The following is a 21,405-nucleotide window of genomic DNA, read 5'->3' as shown; positions in this document are numbered from 1 at the left end:
GTGGATTGTGTGTTTTTGGTGTGTTTTTGATGGCTGGTTTCAGCAGCCTCACTTGGCCTGAGTCATACTGATGAAATCATGAGTCAAATCATGGGTTGGGTGAGGCTGCACACCTGCGGAATATTTGGCAAACAATGCACAAATTGCACGCATTGTGTGGGCTTTTTGGGATATATTTGTTTTGGTGTATATATCGTATGATAACTTCTACTATAGATACAATATAGATTTTTCTTTCTACTACCAAAGGTTATTTTTTAAGGATAATATAAGACAATATGAAATTGTACGATGCACTGCATCATTAAGATATGCTTTATGATTTATTTCAACGTTTGGATGTAGTATTAGTATCAAGCTGCATGTTAATAAACCAACACCGCCCTCTATTGGGCGCATAGGGGAACCACAGCAGTTTTAAATAAATGAGTTTCTCTCAGATATCTCCTTCTGGATTAAGGCGTGCCACTTCAGCTGAATCTCATCCCAGTCAGACCCCGCACACCAAAACTTCAGATTTGTCATAATAAGAACCAGTCCGTTAGATATCTTTGGGTCGTGATTGGTAAAAAGCTACCGTTTGTTGGCCTTGTTGCAACTATCTTTCGATCTAGTAAACTTGCACATCAGGAAGGCAAGTCTAGGCCCCGCTTTTGGTCCAGGCTCTTTCCGTGATGTTTTACTGCCTGGGATAGGCTACAAAAAAAAAAAAAAACATAACCAAACCCTGTGCAAGTTGTTTTTTAGTTCGTTTTTTATTATAAGAGTGATTTACTGCCACCTGGTGGATAATTAATGTTATTACATACACACATTTAATACATACACAGTTACATACTAGACTATTATTTTTAACTACACTATAAATGAACTAATCATTAACTAATAATAACATTAATGAGTAAAAATTCCACAAATAAGGCCCTTTGCTTTAAACTTTAACCCGTTAATTGCAGGACAATAGGCTCGGTGACGTCCAGAGCCCGCTTGACAGGGGGCGTCATTTCCTTATATTCAGTTTCGTTTGCTCTGTTTTGCCGGGCGGGATTTCCGCAATATCAAGTATGGCGAAGACATACGACTATTTGTTTAAATTACTGTTAATCGGGGACTCCGGTGTCGGAAAGACCTGTGTGTTATTCAGGTTCTCAGAAGATGCCTTCAACTCCACGTTTATTTCCACCATAGGTACGATTGTCTTCTTCTGAACGGGTTAGTGTGTCTTGTGTTGACAACACAAGTCACATTGGGTATGTCTACTTGCTGGGCGGACGCCAGACGACCTGGGTCCAACCACTGTCGCTTTAGCCGTCTGTCAACAGAGATCGAACTGCTTATCGTGTGTATGCGATCGACACGGAGCATGTATGCGGTTTATTGTATTTGTTATCTGGTCTGCTGTATCGCGGTGTAACTAGATAGCCGTTAGCCTTCCCCTCCGTCCACATGAGTGGCCGGTAGCTAACGGCTAGCTAGCTTCGTCATGTACAACCTCACATATCCGTTAGTTGTGTTGCTCTCTGTGCTGTTTAGGATCGCACCACACAGGCACGTCCCAAATAAAGCACTAACCACGTTTTAGGCGTTTGTTCAGTGTTAAAGACGCAGTAGTCGTACCGTTTCATGGAGAGTAAACTGCTGACATTCCTTTCACTGCTTTTTTTGTCTTTTCAGGAATTGACTTCAAAATAAGAACGATAGAACTAGACGGGAAGAAGATCAAGTTACAAATATGGTAAGTTATCCCCATTGTACCGCGTAAAGGCATTGGTGTTTTGATGGAAACTGTTGGAGATCAATATCTGGATGGTTTGCACGTCTTAACAAAAGTGATATTGATCATTTCCAGGGACACCGCTGGTCAGGAGCGTTTCCGAACCATCACCACCGCCTACTACAGAGGAGCAATGGTAGGCGTCTGCAGCTCTCCAAGTTCTGGGTCACCTCCTTCGAAACCTGCGGACTCAACCCGAGCAAACCCTCCCCACGCAGACACGTCGCTTTGATCATATAGTCTCGTCTTTACACACGCAGTGTTTTTGATAATTAGCTTCCGAATTTCTGTAGTCTGACTTGTTCTCTTTTATCCGCAATGTTAACTGCTGATTTTATGATTAAAACACAGCACATCCTAATTCACTTGGTGAATTTTGTCGTGTCATTTCTGTTCCTGTTTCATTATGTTGACGCTGCCTTAAGTCACATACCAGTAAGTCAGTGCCCAGTCTGAGCTAGTACCTTCTTATATATTGTATTTAAAGTGTTTTTTTCCTTTCCAGGGCATCATGTTGGTCTACGACATAACCAACGAAAAATCATTTGAAAACATCAAAAATTGGATAAGAAACATCGAGGAGGTGTGTTCTACCAAAAAATACTTCCTGACTAGGCTTACAAGATTAAACCATATATAATGGGAAGCCAACATGTATCCTTTCATTTGAACTAATCCTTTCTGTCGCCTCAGCATGCATCCTCGGACGTTGAAAAGATGGTACTGGGAAACAAGTGTGACATCAACGACAAGCGCCAAGTATCCAAAGAGAGGGGAGAGAAGGTGAGCGTTTACTGTTACAATGGCTTCACCTAAACCTTCAGCCTCACAAGTAAAACGTGTACGGCCAAGACAACTCACAGACAACGACTTGAGACACGGGTAACATTGTCAAAGGTTAATATAAACCTGGAGGTATTGCTTTTATGTATTATTAGTATTTTGGTTTGTCATTGTGGAACAGTAGTTTAGTGGTTGAGCTAACAAATGGTAAACGTTGTATGTCTTTGGATGGACCTTCCTAAGAGGTAACTGGTTGTTCTTCCTTATCCAGTTGGCGCTGGAGTATGGCATAAAGTTCATGGAGACCAGTGCAAAGGCCAACATAAACGTGGAAAATGTGAGTTGGCGCTATTATTGTCTTTGTCACATAATAATCAAGCCTAAGTGTTTTATATTGTTTTGTAACACGTGTGTTATTGCTTTTCTCAAAAGGCATTTTTGACGCTTGCGAGAGACATCAAGTCAAAGATGGACACAAAATTGGTGAGCAGAACCGTTTTGTCTTTATCTGATTCATATCCTTCCTGTACTTGGTTAGTGATGAAGGAGGAAGTGCTCTCTGACAAGTTTAGAAATATTGCCCTACCTGTACCATTGCATCCTTATAAATGGCATAAGTATTAAACGGCCACCGGAATAACTCACACCTGCAAACTTGTCGCTTTTCGGCGACAATCGCCGTTCTCTTGGTCAATTGCGTCATTCACGTGAATCGCGTAGAATCTGAGAGTTTTTTTAAGGGGGGGTGCGAGGAAGGCTGTCCTTCATATGAAAGATTATTGGATAATTGTTATAGTTTACATTTCTATGGGCCAATCGGAATCTCAGCACTTGCTTCAGAATCTTGAAGCACATAGCGCCAACTGAGCTTGCCTTTGGATGAGACGCCTGGCTACCGCGCGGGTCTGATGGAAACTCTTAACGTGATTTTGAAGTAGGGGTGTAGGGCTACGGTATAAACGGTATAGAAAGTACACCAGTGAATTTGCGCTACGGTATGGATTCTGACGTTACCGTGAGACCGGTAGACAGTGTTGTAAGTAACGCGTTAATACAGTAACCTAACTACTTTTTCATGTAAAAAGTAAACATTTTGCATCCAAGTCTGTCATTTGAAATCTTACTTACTCTGAGGACTACAAAACGCTTTTACAGGATGATTCATTTTGTCCCCCTTTCAATAATTGGCAGAGCTGCAATTGTTCATATTTCTTACCATTCACTACCAACCGCCCCCATTATGGTGAATAATACCCCTGATGACCGTATCTGTCCCTAGCAACACAGTGAGCTGGCTTTCTCTTCTCCCTCTTGTTGCAGGAGGGCAACACGGCCCAGGGAGGCAGCCACGGCGTCAAGATCTCCGAGCCCCAAAAAAAGTCCAGCTTCTTCCGCTGCTCTCTGCTCTGAAGGGGGGCAAAGGTCTCCGTATTATTATTATTTTTTAAGGATACTGGACACAACCGGACTGTGCTTCCTTTTCAGCACTTCCTGCCTCCCTCTCTCTCTCCCCTCCCCCTCCCTTTCAGTTTCCCTTCCTCTCCCCAGTCCACACTCATGAAATCTGTATCATTACGCTGCAGGCGGATCGACGTGTTTCCCTCTCTCTCTTTTGTCCTTGTCGGCTGAAGGCGTCCGTCGTTGGATCCTTTATCTTTTCCTTTTTGTTCATACACACTTCCTCACTTCCTGTCCTCCCCCCCCCCTTCTCCCCTCTGTGGGTCAGCGAATGACTGAATCCTGAGGAGCAGGATTATAAAAAAAAATAATAGTCCAATATATTGTATTGCAAAGACACTCTTCCGTCCCTTCGGTAGTACTACGTTCATCGTTTGGTTCCCAACTAGTTTCACAGCAGCTCTTCCAATGTTGTTCAGTGGAGTTGAATCAATGCCAATGGTTTGGGATTGGTATTTACAAGTGTGTTGAAACTTGTTTTTAATGGTCGTCCCTTGCCTCTTGTCGTGGGGTCAACCAGAGACTGATCGGCTTGTTCAAGTAATGAATCGCTTTCAAAAGTAATGCAGTCTTGCAAAAATGACCGCGGGTTTTAAGACTTATTGTTCGCTTCCTCAGCACTTTTTTCATGCTTTTGGTTTGCAGTAAATTCCTTGTAATCGTTGAATGGGACCAAACATGGGGGGATTGCAATAAAAATACGGTTAATGCGTGTAGAAAATAATTGACGGGTCACATGACACCTAACCTTATTCCAGTATTTCACTTGTTTTGCTCACTGAAAACAACATTCCAAGCATTATAAAAAATCCTCTCCCTTCCTTAATGTGCCACGTAGGTCAGACAGAAGTAACTACAGGTACGCGTGTCAGTATTGCCTCCAACCTCTTGCGTGCTTGAATATCATTGCATGCTGCATTATTGTGGTGTGCAGTATAAATGATAGCATGCCTTAAAACCTTTAGTGTTGTCATTATCTATTGTGCGATTAATTGTTTTGGCAAGCTATATGAAGTCTCTGGTTGCAACACCGGCGAATAAAACCACGGGTTTATACAGACCTCTCTGCTTACAAATTTCCCTGCCACACTGTATTGTAAATGAGCCTTCCCCCATCCCCTTCCACCCACGTCTTTGCACTTTACCAATAACCTGTTTTGTGTATAGTCTGTGCCAAGTGATAGTTCTGCAATACGTTTTGGATCCATTGGACTATGGTAGATTGGACAAACCTGTTAACAAATTATATTACACGTTCTTGAAAACCTGCTTTGTGCTTCTTTAGTTTTTACCACTGTACTGGTATTTTGAAAGATGTCCCCAATTTATTAATCAGTTGAAGCAGGATCTGCCTATTTGAGCTGAGCAGTAAGACTGCATCATCTATGAAAGAGGCAAACACAGCAATGTCTGTTTCGCGTGTCTAGGAAACCACAGATGGAGGCTTACCCGCAGAGCTGTAGACTTTCATCGTTCTCCACAAACACTTTAAAACCAAGTCACCCGGCTGTCTGTTTTTAACTGGTCAGCAGAGCCCCATATATGAGGTACCGGAAGTATATAGAATACTCACTTCTTCTGGAAACCGCTTTCAGTGTCTCCGCAAGAGTGCTTTTGGTGTAAAGATGAAGTGAACGGTCACATGTTTACCTTGTCTGCCTGGAATGCTGTAGGTGCGAATGATGCTTCTGCTGCTAATCAAAACCACAGGACCACTCTGTGACTTGTGTTAATTGTGTTTATGGAAGTCGAACATTTGAAGTCTACGACACCCAAAGGCAAACCTCTATTTGTCGGAGGCTGGTTGGTTATTACTTGTGAGCAGGAGACAAACATTGTCACTACTGGTTGATTTTATTTGTATAGGTGTTTGCATCAGGAAAGCATAGAGTTTCAACAGCCTTCACCTGTTTCCTTAAGTCATATATACTCTTGGATTGTCTAACCAAGTTGGACTCAAATTACAAAAGATTCTCATTCCTTTTTGTGTGTTATGTTGAGTGTAAGCGCTGTCTAATCGTGTTCACTTACTTGTTTGACAGCTAGGTGGCACTTGTGGCACAGCATCCACACTGTATAGCACCACCCAATATCTAAATATAACCTGTTTGTAGAAGATATGCCACATAAAGTATTTTTTATCTGATTCATATATTTTGCTGGTATGTGAACAATTAATATGAAAGCCATCATGTCATATTGGTGACTTTCTCATCCATTTACTTTTGTAAGTATAGACATTTTTCTTTAGGCGCTTTTTCTGGACTGCAACGATGTTCTTGTTAATTCCTCAACATAACCACTTGTCTTAATGGCGTCGTACTAAATTGTTTCTTCTAGATTGAACTATGCATTGTGAAATTTGGACCTAAAATGTTATGATGTTGTTCCTTTCCACTTTTAGCCCACATATTGAAGGCGAGAGGATGGGTTGTTTATCCTTTCATTGAGGACGGGACAGGCTCTGTTGTTGAAACCCAAACTGTCAAGTGAACACTTATTTGAGAAAAGACAGAGAGACCATTCAATTGTGTGGAGACACTGCTGTATGTCATTATAATAGCTTTAATTTACAGAGACCACCGGTTTAATCCGTTGGTTCAGCATTTTCATGCAAAATGGATCTCTTGAGTTACATTTCTCTTTTTTTTGTGACATTTGTGTGGACAAACCTTTATTTACATTCCTCTTTTTTTTACTGACACATTTTCATTGCTACATTAAATCCGGCAAAGAATAACAAGCAATTTGAGAAACGGTTTTATTTACCACATTTTGAAAATCCTATAAGCCTACCTGAAAATGTACTGTACTTTGTAAAACTTACGGAAATGGATCTACTATTAGTAGATGTGTACTTTTGAATTAATAAAATAAGATTCTTAAAAATTAAACCTGGTTTGTGGTAGTGTTCATGGTTCAATAGCTGCATGGTGTGATGATAGATTTGAAGGTGCCATGTGATCTATTCTATATTCTATTCTTTTGAGTATTCTGGTTAAAGTTTCCAAAATGTCAATTAATGAGCCATGACTGGATGGATTGTTCCAGTCACTTGATATATGACAAGGTGCAGAACAGTCCATGCCATCACATCTACCTCAAAATATTATGAGAACAGGTGATGCATTAGGCTTTCGAAAAATGGATACTCTTTTGCAAGAGTTCATTTTCAGTGCAACTCAGAGCATTATTCTTCTGTATAAAAACATGGTTGTGTGTGTGTGTGTGTGTGTGTATATATATATACATATCGGTGTAAAACATTGAGCAGTGCAAAAAAAATGCATGAATGTAGAAGCGAAGGAGAAGTGAAATGACTGATATGTTTCTTGCAGTGTGCTTTGGTCTGTGAGCCGCATACAGTCCTGGTCTTCATATTCTTATGTGGAAGGTGCTGTGGACATACATGCTCGATGGGTTATTGAATGCCTTCATCAAATCCATACATGTTTCTCGGTTCAAGGCCGACTACCCACTCTATATCATTTAGTTTATATCAAAATGAAGTTCATTCAGCACGTCAACACAGCAGGCACCTTATCATGTGCCGTTGTATATTGTAACTTAATCAATTGTCTAACTCCAGCATAGACTAATTGCAAACACTGTTTGCAATCACAATTCTTATAATTTCCCTCATAACATATAATTCCCTCCCACTCAGCACTTGGGTGTGTTCTCATATAAATAGATTGTAAACCAACATCTTTCTCATTCGTTTTTCAAAAAAAAAAAAGTATTACTTTTCTACAGACAGTTATAGATAGTAACTTCCGCAAGTTTTTTTTTTTGGGAGGTTTTGAACCTCTATGCTTCCTCTCGTAAAGCGATAAGTACTTGAGGTCATTTCAATCAATCCCTAAAAGTATTAAACTTCAGACCAAAAGTAACCAAAGTCCTATTGAGGTGTGTGTGTCTGTACCTGAGGAACTCGGGTGCTCGGACGATGACGTGCTGGAAGTCCTCCAGCGAGAGGCGTCCGTCGTTGTCCATGTCGGCCTCGTCCATCACCTTATCACACACCATCCTCACCTCGCCCTCTGTCAGCTCGTTGCGCGTCAGCTTGTTCAGGGTCTTCACCAGGTCCAGCTTGCAGATGAAGTCGTCGTTGTTGAAATCTTAACGCAGGTGAGGGAACGGAAAAGGTCAATAAGGATTATTTTGTAGGGTTTCTTTCTCTTACCTTAAATTTGGAACTGGCACAATGCCGTGTGTGTGTGAGTGTGTGTGTGTGTGTGTGCGCATGTGTGTTTGTTACATTTTCATTTGTAGTGTGTAATTGATGGCACTGTGAATTTTCTGTTATCCTCTTTGCCTTTGTGTTGATCAAGCGCCACAATTACTTTGCTCCGAAACAAATCCTTCAATAATATAATATATCCCGTCTTAGCGGATATAAAACCAGATAGTGGACATAATACATGCGACACACTGACAACATCGACCTTTAGACCTCCACGGATCCACAGGGAGCTCTCTGAGGGATTTCGCATTATTTTCCCGAACAATGGCCTGCTTACTGTTTTTCCATGGATGCTGAATAATAGATGGCAACTTTCCTTTGACCCATGACTAGAGCTACGCGCCTGCAATATCTTCATCTGTCAGCTTTGTTTAATTAGTGGGGGGACACGGGTGCACAGCGCAAGCGGGGCTTTCACAAGCTGTTTGCCTGTATAATGGCCGCTATGAATCATTAATAACTCCCTGGATCATGCTTAAAGCTCTGTAACCCTCACTCTCTCTGTCTGAGCGTCTCTAACTCTATCTATAGCTACATCGGTCTGTCTGTCTGCAAACTTGCATTCTCTGTTTATCTATCAGATTTGACTGTCTGTAAATGTCTATTTAATTCTCTATCTATCTATCTATCTATCTATCTATCTATCTATCTATCTATCCAGCTCTATCTATCTATCTCTATCTAATTAGATTGTTTATCTATATATCTATTAGATTGTCAATCTATTGTTATCTATTAACATTTACATTTAGGGGTATCTATCTTGTCTGTCGGTTTATCAGTCTACCGGTCTACCTGTCTACCTGTCTATCTGTCTATCTGTCTATCTGTCATCTATTGGATTGTGTTTCTATTAGTCTTTCTTTCTTCTGTCTTGCTTGCCTGCCAGAGGCCCTCTATAAAGCATCATATCGTTCTACTTCAGTTGGCTGCGTGATGAAGTCATCCTCCACGGTCACCCCCTTTGTGGAGCTGGTTCCCTGGTTGACCTGTGGAGCGGGCGTAGTCACCGTAGATCTTGAAGGCGTAGTAGGCCTTGAGGTCGCGCGGGGCCATCTCGCTCAGGACGGAGAACATGTCCAGGAAGTCGTCCAGGGTCATGTTCCCCTCGCCGTCCTCCGAGAACACCTCGGCGATCCTCTGGCGGAACGGGTTATCCTGGAAACGAGAGGGGACCGACCTCAGGCTTTCAGAAGCTGGTTTCATTCCACATTTGAATCAGCAGTCAATCCTCGTTTGAAGGCATGGAACAAGGTGCTGATCCTGTCTTTTACTGAGTGATCCTCACTTGTTTTCCCAGCGTCTTTCCCCTCTCCTCATTATTTAGCCAGCTTTTTTTTCTTCTAAATACTACGTTTTTTATACTGTACAATATGTACACTATTATTCATGATATAGTCTAATGCACTCAGACTTTTAATCCTGCTTTATAATAGAAATCTTGAAAATTCGACAGTGTACACTAAGATGGGTGACCCAAACAGTACATCCAGAGTAGAGTTAGTATTTGTATCGTCCATTTGATTGGCTGACGGCTGTCTGGTTAAATAACAGACTCTTGATCATTACAGGCTCACCTCATCCTCTCTGTGGGCCATGGGGGCAAGGACGACCCCCTGTTCTCTCACGCGGTTAACTGTCTTCGTTTTGTGAGGACGCAGGCCATCGTTTATCTTATCGCGATAAGCGCACCTTTTAGAAACATCAAGGTTTACTTTAAGTTTGAAAGCGTCGGGTAACACATATCCTTTGAATATACTTTTGTCGATTAATTGCCCATTAATTATGTATTGACAACACGGGGATAGCGGGTACACAGTGTGTGCGTGTGTGTGTGTGTGTCTGTGGTGTGTGTGTGTGTGTGTGTGTGTGTGTGTGTGTGTGCGTGTGTGTGCGTGTGTGTGCGTGTGTGTGTGTGTGTGTGTGTGTGTGCGTGCGTGTGTGCGTGTGTGCTACTGGGCCTACCTTCAGCTCTGGCATGCTGCCAATCAACTCATATGGTAACTTCACATCTGGCTGGTCTGTGTAGTCAAGAGGAACGAGCTGAGGTGCCAGGTCCCGATAGCGAGAGAACAGCCTTTGGAAAGGTACGTAAGACTCTGACCTTACTTTGTTAGGGTAAAAAAGTAACAGTAACATTTACCCTGAATGCAATTGCTTTTATGTTATAACAACACAAACCATTGATTAAAATCAATTCTTGTTTAAAATTACATTTGATTCATTTGAATAAGGAAATATACAATTGATTTAGGTTGAGCAAAGATGAATAATGACTTTGTTAAGATATAACAATTATCTTCCACCACAATGGTTAGACATTCACATTACAATCTATACAGTTGCTCACCTGAGAATCTCTTTTCTTGTAAAATATGTGCAATCCTGCAAAGGCAGTAAGACTTTTAAATGATTGATGAATACATAAAAGAATAAAAGGGGATTTGACGTATATAATCTTTACACAAATAACCATACATAAATCCTTTCAATGATGTATTTTAACAAAAGAAATGCTGCACTGAAGTACCAATCATCCTTTCACTAACTTTCTGTTTACCTCTGAACTTAAGAAACTTCTGACTTCTGAGCAACCTCCTCATCTCAAAGATATGTTTTTGGAGAGAAAATCCTGTTTAATTTAAAGTCAACAAGCTCGTCCAGATCTGCTTCAATGGGGTTTGATGAATGAACAAAATACAACATTCCATGACATCTTAAGCAGCTGGCTCCGGTCTTCTGTTCTCAGTAAACCATCAAGCCATATTGGGGTCAGCACCTTTCTCTAGCATGACTTCTCTCCTCAATGTGAAAGAGGACCGGCACAAGCAAAGTCTCACTCAGCGGCCCACAGAATTCCTCTTTTTAAAACAAGAGGCCGTGACAATCACCAAAGTTTGAGCAAGGGCTGACGCGTGCACACACACACACACACACACGCACACACACCCACACACGTACCTGATAGGCATCAAGCTGCTGTGCCGAAAATATGGTCTGTTTATTCCCCATGTCTGTGCACGAACCAGCAAGGTAGCATCTCCATTGCTCGCCGCAACATTAAAATGCCATCGGGGGCCCTGTTGATATGTCAGATATGAAATACCAGGACAAAAGAGTACCTGCGCAGCCAAGAGGCATATCAGGTATCCAGCAACCCTGGGGGCCTTTGGTTCCTCCATTATAATGGCAGCATTTCATCGTTTTCTCTACAGAGAATGGGCGCCCCTCTGACAAAGAGGCAGGGCTGTCGTCCGGCATCATGCTGAGTGCCATCAACCCCCTTTAGTGCCACTGTATGACCAACGCCTTGGCCCTGCTCAGGTTACTGCAGTGCGGAGCCAGGGTTTTTGTAGTGGGCAAATAGACCGTTTGATGAGCTGACTGCTTTCATCAGGTCCGGAGATTGATGTGTTGTTAGATAATCTCGTGACTACGGATCAGTCGTTGTCTTTTGTAGAAAACGAACAAAGCGTTTGCAAGATTTAGCGAGAGATTCAGAAATTGGGGATAAACTAAATGCTTTTGTTACATTGACTACGTTTCTTTTTGATATATCATCGTGTGACGCCATGCCTTGAATATTGTTTTACATGAAGAGTACTTTCTTTCAATCTTTTCAGTTATTTTCTGCTTTGAAAGCTTTTCTTTTTAATCTCTTTAACCCTATGTCCCACGGGAAGAGGGTGGTTCAGGGCCATGAAGTTGTTGAATGGTAGCCACCCGTGTATTGTACCTTCACAAGCAGGGGCGTAGCCAGGACGTTATTTCTGGGGGGGGCCAGCTCTGGGTCTTTTATTTGGGGTGGCACTTGATTGTCAAAAACGTGTATTTTAAAACTCACGCACCGCGTCGCTCAGAGCACTCAAAGACTTAAAATGAAAATACTTAAAAATAAATATTATTTTTTGTCTCCGACTGGGGAGGGGGCAGCGGGGTAGCCATCCTCTGACCTATGGGGGCCATGGCACCCCCTGGCCCCCACGTTGCTACGCCACAAGCATCACCGGTCTGCCACTTTCTGGCTGATGACCCAATGTCCTCTGCACTCTGGCTCACTCTCTCACATTTATAATGAGGTGTCTTCTACGAGCATTACATGGCCACTCAGATTACAAGTTATTATATTACCAATAATATAATAATAAAAAAGGCGTCTATAAGCAATGTGATGTAATTCGATAATTTCCCAATGTACTTATCATTATAATTGTAGGTTCTTTATCAAAATGACTAATACATAATATATATTTAGATATTGATGTTACGAATATAATTAAATAAAATAGGTAGCTTTTACATTTTTTGGAATCAGAATGCTACAAAGTGATCCATGGACAGCACTAAGTCTTAGTTAAGTCTCCATTAATTTTGAATGAGGCATCGGGGAGTACAGAAAGTTCACTGACAAGTTATTTTTCTTCACCATTTATTACAACTTTGGCTCACAATGGAAAACATAAAATATACACATTTACATTTTTCACATGATATCACTTGCTGCACTGCCATATATTATAATTTATAAGTATATACATATATTACAACGCCACTTTAACAAATAACACATAACTCATTTCTAGCCCGTTGTTCTAAACTATGATTCATTGAGATAAAAAAATAAAATGAATTCACTCATCACTAATCAAATGTACAAATCCAGACTGCGGGGATATTTACACGGCATCGATGCTGATCGATGCAGTGTGTGCTGTAGCATGGGCTGTATCAATTACTGAGCCATCCCATCAGGAGAGAGCGAGACGGAGAGAGAGAGAGAGAGAGAGAGAGAGAGAGAGAGAGCAGGGTCACTGGCTAGTGACTCATAGAGAGAGAGAGGTCAGCGGCTAGTAACTCAGAGAGAACGAGAGAGAGAGGTCAGTGGCTAGTGACTCACAGAGAGAGAGAGAGAGAACGAGGGAGAGAGAGTTCAGCGGCTAGTGACTCGTAGAGAGCGAGAGGGAGGTCAGTGGCAGCCACAGCTTCCTGCCACCATGTCGTCGTACTGCTTGAGCACCACGTTCTCCTCGTCGTCAAAGTACAGCAGGTTGATGGAGAAAAGCTTGTCGGGCACGCAGCACGGCGTCTCGATGCCCCGCGTGAGCTTCAGGGCGTTGATGATGGACTGCACGGTGGCGTGGTTGCTGGGCCTCATGTTCTGCCCCAGCGGGAAGGGGCAGGAGCCCTTGCAGTGGTAAGCGTTGTAGCCGCGCGGCGACACGATCCAGCCCGACCAGCCGATCTCCTCGAAGTCCACGTAGAGGGGCAGGCGCTGGCAGGCCGCCGCCGGGCTGCCGGGGTCCTCGTCGCCGTAGTCCAGGGACCGGGCACTGCGAGAGGGCGGGGGGCCCGCCGCCATGGGTGTGTGGGGCAGCTGGGGCGTGTCCATGGGATCTGGGGGGGAAGGGAAGAACCCGTTAGAATCAAATAGTACATACAAAGAGTGAGCGGACATCATAAGACGTCAAAGGGAACCGTCTGAAGGCGGGAGTAGACAAGGATGAGACCACCATCATCAAGGGGTGAGGTTGGTCATGTTTCGCTTTGATTATTATTATAATGCAACCTACTGATTCACCGGCCATCAAAGCTAACTTGTGCACAATGTATTTCCACACCTACAGAAGTCCATAACTAACTACACACTTCTTTACACGGCACCACTGCCGAACACAAGTGTATGAATCCGACGGTAGAAGAAGGATAATGAAACAAAGTGATCTGGCGAGCTTAGCACGTCTCCTACCTTTTCCCTCGAGGGTGGTGGAGCGCCGGCCGTCGTCGGTGAACACCACCAGCATGGGCTGCTTGCTCTGGTGGTGGTTGCGTCCGGAGGCGAAGCGCACCAGCTTCATGTCTACCTGGCTGCCGCCCAGGGTCTTCACTACCACCTGGAGACCCTGGTTGTTGCCCTCGTCCACCATCCAGGAGCGCACCTTTAAGCAAAAACGCATAGAAAAAAATGAATAACAAACACAATTATCAACGGTACGTCTAAATACAGGAAGTCTTGTTTCCTTTGTTATCGATTGTTATTTGTTTATTTTTTGCGAAATATTTTGAATCCGTAACTTATTTTTTAGGGCAGTGCACACTTACAGCTTGGGTGATGGTGAACACTTCCCAGCCGCTTGAGTGGATGGGGATGAGCCGAGAGGACAGCAGCCTTCTGTCCAGCGTGATGTTCTTTTTCGTGATATCAAGCACCTGATAGACGCTGACCTGAACGGGAAGAGAAAAAAAAAAGATTGATTGGGTTGAAATAAATAGCTCTCCTCGCCTGGCGATTGGATCAGTATTGTTGTTGGTTATTTGCCCTCCACGTCTGATCCATGAAATGTTTACCTGGCAGAAATGATGTCTGTTGAATGTAACGGTTGACTGAGGGCGCAACTTGAAAAGATGCAGTTCAGCACTCAGGACCTTCTCGGTTCTGGCCACGTTGGACAGATTGAACCTGTATTCTTGTTCACTGCGCACTATCCGAAAAAAACACAACAAAGAAACCACATGAGAAACCCATCCACCAGTGTGTGGCTCTATTTCCCAGTGCACGTCATACGGCAATTGAACGAGGATACACAGCATGAACAACGGACGGATCGTTTGCATTGTCCGTGGAACTTACATTTGTCAAAGAAACTGCGCACGGTATTTCCTTCCAAAAGATAAGGGTCCTTGGTAACGCCGTCCACATCTGCCACTGTATTGTACAAATCGAGCATATACTGGGGCGCTTGTTTGTGGCCCCGAGCATGAGGGGGGTCGTCCATTCCAAAAACTTCCAAAAGCCTCTTGATGGCTTCGGAGCGAACCTCTTCTGTCTCGAAGTGGTTCTCCAAATAGTTGACGGAGGGCCTCCCGGCAGACCTGCACAATAGAGAGGCGACGCTGAGAACGAAGAGGAGCATCTCGGACATGGTTTGCAGCTGCATCCGAACCAGCCAGGAACTGGGAATTGGAGTGAGTGTTGGTCCCTGGAAGGTCGACTTTATATATCAAATACTCAGGCCCCGTTTATAGTGTCCCCCTGGCCTAGGTAAACAGTAGTAAAGATGCTATTTGGTCGCAAATGTAAATCACCAATCAGCGAATATAAAGGGATACTAATGGCGTGGTTAACAAGGTGTGAACCCCACTGCAGATTTATTCAGCAGACGTCTGGAATTAAACTTCAAATCAACTAATTCCAACCGACCCTTGAGACATTTTGATAAATGGAGTGCCAGGCGTATCATTCTGCAAAGAATATTTATTTGGTTAAGGATGTAGAAAATGCAAAGACAAAACGGACGAAATCAGATTTGGGCTGCTGAGAAGTGTTTGCTGCTCGCCATGGGAGGTTAACCGCTGCTGAAGGAATCCATTAATTTAGGATAATTGGGGCAGTGTCTTGCGGGACTCCCATTCCTTCCTTAAATAGAAGGGTGTCGTTGGCTACACATCGTGGGATTTGCATAACTTCTTATCCAGTTATATGTGGATAATCACTGATTCAATGAATTTATAGAGATTCAACACCGACTGGCATGGCAATAGTCTTGTAACCTTTTAACATTTCCAGATGCTTGTTTTACGCATTGATATTTAGAAAATGAAAGCTTCTAATCAACGAGTGGGGCTACATTTGATCAATGTTTTTGAAACCCAATTAACGATCAAAGTCTAGCTAGTTGTGTGATTCGAGAAACAGTCCTTTGAATGTTTTAAGTGCCGTTTCATGTGTCATCCTTGATCTTTACGCACGATGTGCAGTTTAAAATCTGAACTCACTCGCCCTCAATATAATTGTTATCAGGGACATCAAAGTGTTTTTTGTCCACCTAACACCCTGAAACCAAGTCATAAACTTCTCACGTAGCCAAAGGATAACACAACTTGTTGTTTCACACGTTTATACAAAAAAAATAAACTCTTTGCTCTCCGACACGTGTTTAAAGACAACTAACAATTGGATCCTTTGGTTATAACTGAAAATAGATCCTCTACCAAGGCCTTGTCCTTTGGTCTTTTATTGCTGTAGCCATTATGAGGGTTAACAGGCGTGGTAGGTGTCAGGCCTACATGTTATTCCTAGAGCCTTTCTATTGTTTCATTCAAAGTATTTACGCCGCTTGTTCTTTAAGAAGGCTTTTAGAATCATCCCTACTAAATCCATTCCATGTAGTACAATCTGACCTTACTGTGAAAGTCGCACCAGAAGGTTCTGCTTAATGAAATAAATACTAACTCTTTATCCATAGCTTTAGGATAGGTTTTATTTACAAATTATATAGTTTACATATATTACATATAATACAATACTATTTGAGTAGAGACGAAAGGCTTACGTGAAATATCAAAATTGTATCAAAAATACTAAAACCGCATTAGAAGTACACGTCCCCAACCGTCCTAGCGGTGAACAGTTCAGGTGCGCTCCACTGGAGGACGCTATATTTAGTTCTGGCATTGGCACGAGGTAATGGAAAGAACGGTGCGGGTCTGTCCATGCTGGTTCAGGAAAGTGTGGCTCTCATGGCTTTGTGGAGCACAAGAGGTTTGTGGTCTTTCAGCCCAAAGGCGACATATTTCTGGATCAGAGGGGCTCCTGCAATCAGAAAACGATGATTGAATACACTTGAAGTACGATTAAAAAACAAAGTATAAATTTCCATTCATTTAAACACACATTTTCACATATACATCATTCATCGTTTCTGATAGATACATTTTGCCAACAGGTTTGTTATATTAGTAAATAAGAGTCTGAGTTTGACTTTATTAACTACAACACTATATGGACTGCCATAATGTGGAACAATGGAGATGTTTGTAAAGAAATGTAGTCATTTTATTAGGCTAGTCCTCCCACAGCCCACCAACACACATAAGCTATACGTCAGGGTGACCAGACAGACCAGCTGGAGCTAAGGCGCAGGCCTTTTGTAAATAAATCATTTTTAAAATAAATGTTTATTTTTCAAATTATTAATAGATTTTGAAATGGCCCCGGTTCTAGTTTGCTGTTGAATCTTCATTTTGAGACAGTAAGCAATCAGGCCTGTGTCTTTCTGATAGACTGTGACGTGATTCACAATGCCTGGGTCTATCTATTTACTTTATACCATAATATACCATAATATATACCATAAAACAATAGGCTATCAATGAAATATAGAAGGATTTCCTATAATAGTATCAACTTTCGATTGTTTGGATTGGCTGGTTTACCCAAGCCTGAAACCCAAAGCATGCATAGCATCCAAGTAAATCATTGGGTATACATGAACTGCCCAATCTTTTGCTAGCAAACTACATTACCAATGGGATGTTGATTTGCATAAGAATATGAATAAAATGTAAATATTTCCTCTTTTCTTACTTTACTTACTCCTTTCAGAAGTCTATTCACTGTGACAACACCCATTTTTCAATACTGGTTTGCTTTGCAAGCATTGGTCGCACAGGAATGAATGAACTGACTTGAAATAATTTCTACACTGGTACAAAAATGATGATACACATTTGGTGTTTGGGGATAAGGAGGATCAATTTAACACCCCGCTCACACGCAGTTGTTGGGAGAAGGGAAGGTGGGATCTGGGGGTCTGTGTGTGGCTGGGATGGGGGGGTGTTGACTCTGGGCCAGCTGTGTTCATGCTTACCTGAGAAGGCATCGGTTTCCTGCGGTGCAGCCTCCCATACATCTGCCCACGTCTATTTCCTGTGGAAAGAATTTGCAAAACACAGAGCGGGCCATCAGCAGCTAGCACACAACAGCTAGCTCACAAATATTGACCAGCGTGGGGGGGAGATGGTGGGGGTAGAGTGGCAGGGGGATAGGGGATAGGGGGTAGGGGGCGGGCCATGTGCTGTTTAACATGGCAACTGCTTTGATTTGACACCTGCGACACCATTTGTGTTTGCTCTTTCTTCACACCCTCGGTGTGAAGGCTGGCAGACGGCTCTGATGCAGGGCTGGCCCAATTACTGGTTCTGTTTCTGCTCCGGGTTTATTTATAAACCACAACGTGAAATCTGGTTTTGACGAAGCCCATGCTCTCTGATTATGACTGATGACTATGATGTGGGGGAGGATTGTGAAGAAAAAAAAAAGGATTGAGTGGTACATTTCAATGAACCTCATCTAATAGTTTGAATCACAATCCTAGTATAGAGCTGCAGTTACATCTATGTTGAATGGCTTCTTTCTGATCAGTGAAAAACAAATTAAAACACAACTTTTAGTTTTTATGTGTTTGTTTTTCGTGTGTTTTTTAACCAGAAAGTGAAAGACTCTTAAAACATTTGGCTTTTTCCCAAATGTTATTGCCGGCCAGACGGCTCTATTGTGTAATGTGTATTGGTATAGTAGGCCCAATGAAGCCATGCATGTGTGATATCCTATAGCACTTAACACATGAGTGTGTGCGGTGCCAGCCACTAGCCCTATTGGGGATTGAGTACTCTCCTCTAGACGTCCTGATGTGCCTAAAGAAATGCAATTACCCTGTCTGAGGGGTTTTCAGTTGCAGCTTCCTGTACACTAGCCTATCAAAGGGCACATGTGGATTATACTGGCCCGAATCAGAAGCAGCCTTTTAATCTTGGTAGAAAAAAAACAAAAAACTCTAGGCTTTGTGAACTTTTCAAATAGTATGAAGACCTTTGAAAACATCCACGTTTTTGCTTGGACCGACCTTTAGTTTCTCCTCTTTGATTCCGTCTGTTTGGTCGACTATTTCGTAGTAGTACTCGATAGATGGGACTCGGTAACAACTCTCCTTCAGCTCACAGGCCACCGCCGTCTGGACGAGGTTCAGTTTGTTGGGGGTCTCGACTATGGCTGAGGCAAACTTGGTGGGGACACAGGAGAATCCATCTGAGAAGCACACAGGAATAAGTCAAGTTTACAATTGATGTAGTTTTATTTGACTTGAGGGTTTTATTTTTTAGTGTTAAGGGATGTTCAATGAGGGGAGGTTTCCCAAGGGACCCCTTTCACAGGAGGAAAAGGTTTAGGAATAACGTTAATTATGAGGCCATTCAATTTTGGTAGGACAACATTATAGACACAACATTGACAGTGTCAATGTATGTGTGACAAGACATAAATAAAATCAAGATTCTGTTAAAATGACCGGAACATACAGTAAATTTAGCCTTATATTGACGTATGTTCCCCTCAAGACTGCGGGCCAATTACAAAGCAGCGCAATGTAAACAGAAACCGGTCGCCATTTTAAATACGATCTCTTGTAATGGTTAGTGGCCTATAATATATTGTCTGTGACTCGTGCTTCAGTTGTCACATATGGGAATAATTGTAAGTATATTGAAGCATATTGAATAATGCAGGTAGGCCTAGCTATGACCCTGGAGGCCATACACACCTGGGGAGCCCTTGGACTTGGTGCATCCTCCGACGTCGACAACAGTCTCGTACGGCGTCTCAAAGAAATAGGTCCTCAATGCAGGGGTCCGGAGACACTGGGTGATTTTTGTTTCACAATGGCACTCCTGGATCACCTCGACCTCCCGTGGCCCTTCAAACAGAAGCACCCGGTCCACTCTCATCCCCGTGGGCTCGCACACGTGGCTCTCCCCGCACGACGGCGTGTGCTCGGGGTGCTCAGCGCTCTCCGTGTACGCCGTTCGCGGCCCCATCTATTAGTAAGAAATCGTATTGTTAAGACATGTTGAAACGTGTTCCTTGGTTGATGGCATCGTTGGATTATGATACCAAATAAAAGTACTACGCTTTTGGGTTTTGATAATGAGTAGTTCTGTGTTTATAATTGGCAAAAAGCTATATCAATATGCCATATCTTCGTGGAAAGACTGAAAAGAAAGTATAAGACAAAAAGTGAAATAGAATAGTAATTTCCTAAAATGTCAACTAACAATTAACTAAGTTTTTATGCCTTCGCGAACAATAATGAGGTAACAGTGCGCCCTTGTGGCTGTTTTAAAATTGCAGGGTCAACTCACCTTTTTGCTTCGGAGAAATTCCAGCATTGAGGAATACTTGAGGTAATCCTGTTGCGTGCGATCGTTTGATGTCCTGTACGCGCTCCCACAGTGGGAACGGCACATACCCACGTCCATGCTGACCGGACTCCCAGAGATGTCTGCCAACAACACACAAATATACATTATTGGTATGAAAATATTTCCCATTCATTGATAAATAAGAAAAGACGATGCAAATAATTTTCTTATATTTTAACTATCCTGTAAAATGTGAAAATGAAAGTAGACCATTGTCCTCATACAGAGAACCCAATTGAGGTTTTACTTCAAACAAAACAATGGTTGTGTTAATCTTTGTGTTAAACTGGTTTTCAATCCTTTTACCTTGACCAATGTAAACAAAGTGGCTCTGTCTTCTGCAGCATGCTCTCAGGGCAAACAGGTTTCTCTGCTCCCCATGCTTGCTCCACACCTCTGCCACTGAAGAGAACCACACCTAACAGGTTAATACATTGCATACAGACAGCTGCTCAGATCAGAAAAACATTAGTTTTAACTCTATATATTCGCTCAGTGCTTAGTTTTAATTCAGGGCCAGAAAAACAAGAAAGGCACATTTATTAATTCACAACTATTTGTAGAAGTATATTATTAAAATAAAAATGATTACAACGTGTCTTGGCTAAGACAAATAATGAACACCAATCAGCAAATAGCTGTCAACCTAAGGGCCAACAAAACACACAACAAACAGTACTCACGGGTGAGGTAGAGTACGGTGAGATAGAGCAGACTGGACCCATGTGTATCCATAGCTGTTGTCCGTAATCTCCTGCTCAGCAGCCAGTCCCAGATTGTCCCCTGAGCTTATCGAAGCCTCTGATATTTATACAGGACCTCACTGCCGCTGCTGCCGTCTGGAATGACACTGGAAGGGAACAACGTCTCCCTCCAATGGTGTGGGAACTCCTTTCTGAAGAAGCTGAAGAAGGAAAAAGTGCGAGTAATCAAATTTCCATTCCCAGTGCCTCAGGGAGTTCCTAGCAGACGGGGGTCCACTTCAAAGGCCAGAGCTCCCTACGTCGTGAGCTTTCACCTCTTGTTCCTCCTAGGCTCTGGTGAGATGCCCTGTCTCTAATGTGTGGACATTCCCTCTCGCTTGGACCTTAATGAAGGGCTTAAGTAGGCC

At 42.6% G+C, this 21,405-nt stretch overlaps 4 protein-coding genes across 4 annotated transcripts; 1 reads left to right on the top strand and 3 right to left on the bottom strand.

Moving 5' to 3' along the window:
* The first annotated feature begins 1,037 nt into the window (after nucleotides 1-1,037).
* Nucleotides 1,038-6,898, top strand: LOC307086425 (ras-related protein Rab-8A-like). The gene is made up of 8 exons (XM_079751633.1): nucleotides 1,038-1,188; nucleotides 1,675-1,735; nucleotides 1,850-1,910; nucleotides 2,280-2,357; nucleotides 2,468-2,557; nucleotides 2,829-2,894; nucleotides 2,990-3,040; nucleotides 3,878-6,898. The coding sequence occupies exons 1-8, from the start codon at nucleotides 1,065-1,067 to the stop codon at nucleotides 3,965-3,967; spliced, it is 621 nt and encodes a 206-aa protein (XP_079607759.1). The 5' UTR covers nucleotides 1,038-1,064; the 3' UTR covers nucleotides 3,968-6,898.
* On the bottom strand, nucleotides 5,395-11,273 carry cib3 (calcium and integrin binding family member 3; the record flags this gene model as incomplete). The annotated part of the gene is made up of 6 exons (XM_079750547.1): nucleotides 5,395-5,398; nucleotides 7,941-8,136; nucleotides 9,272-9,419; nucleotides 10,227-10,338; nucleotides 10,612-10,646; nucleotides 11,223-11,273. 6 exons carry the CDS (start codon nucleotides 11,271-11,273, stop codon nucleotides 5,395-5,397), a joined length of 546 nt encoding a protein of 181 aa, XP_079606673.1.
* A 1,954-nt stretch (nucleotides 11,274-13,227) lies between these two features.
* Nucleotides 13,228-15,172, bottom strand: admp (anti-dorsalizing morphogenic protein; the record flags this gene model as incomplete). The annotated part of the gene is made up of 5 exons (XM_079751353.1): nucleotides 13,228-13,655; nucleotides 14,008-14,197; nucleotides 14,361-14,483; nucleotides 14,607-14,740; nucleotides 14,890-15,172. The coding sequence occupies 5 exons, from the start codon at nucleotides 15,170-15,172 to the stop codon at nucleotides 13,228-13,230; spliced, it is 1,158 nt and encodes a 385-aa protein (XP_079607479.1).
* Nucleotides 15,173-16,599: 1,427 nt separating this feature from the next.
* On the bottom strand, nucleotides 16,600-21,029 carry pnhd (pinhead; the record flags this gene model as incomplete). Its single annotated transcript, XM_079750546.1, has 7 exons — nucleotides 16,600-16,851; nucleotides 17,909-17,967; nucleotides 18,944-19,125; nucleotides 19,637-19,910; nucleotides 20,235-20,374; nucleotides 20,601-20,696; nucleotides 20,978-21,029. The coding sequence occupies 7 exons, from the start codon at nucleotides 21,027-21,029 to the stop codon at nucleotides 16,701-16,703; spliced, it is 954 nt and encodes a 317-aa protein (XP_079606672.1). The 3' UTR covers nucleotides 16,600-16,700.
* Between the last annotated feature and the right edge of the window lie 376 nt (nucleotides 21,030-21,405).

The sequence above is a fragment of the Pollachius pollachius genome, assembly GCF_949987615.1.
Source record: "Pollachius pollachius genome assembly, chromosome: 14".
NCBI classification, from domain to species: Eukaryota; Metazoa; Chordata; class Actinopteri; order Gadiformes; family Gadidae; genus Pollachius; species Pollachius pollachius.
Note: the sequence above shows the minus strand (reverse complement) of the source record. Positions and strands in the feature narration are given on the sequence as shown.

Bases quoted from the DNA above. Each gene is read 5' to 3' on its own strand.
- LOC307086425 (XM_079751633.1), top strand. From the start codon at position 1,065: ATGGCGAAGACATACGACTATTTGTTTAAATTACTGTTAATCGGGGAC. The intron at 2,558-2,828 runs GTGAGCGTTTAC...TTCCTTATCCAG, and splicing joins CCAAAGAGAGGGGAGAGAAG to TTGGCGCTGGAGTATGGCAT. The intron at 2,895-2,989 runs GTGAGTTGGCGC...TTTTCTCAAAAG, and splicing joins CCAACATAAACGTGGAAAAT to GCATTTTTGACGCTTGCGAG.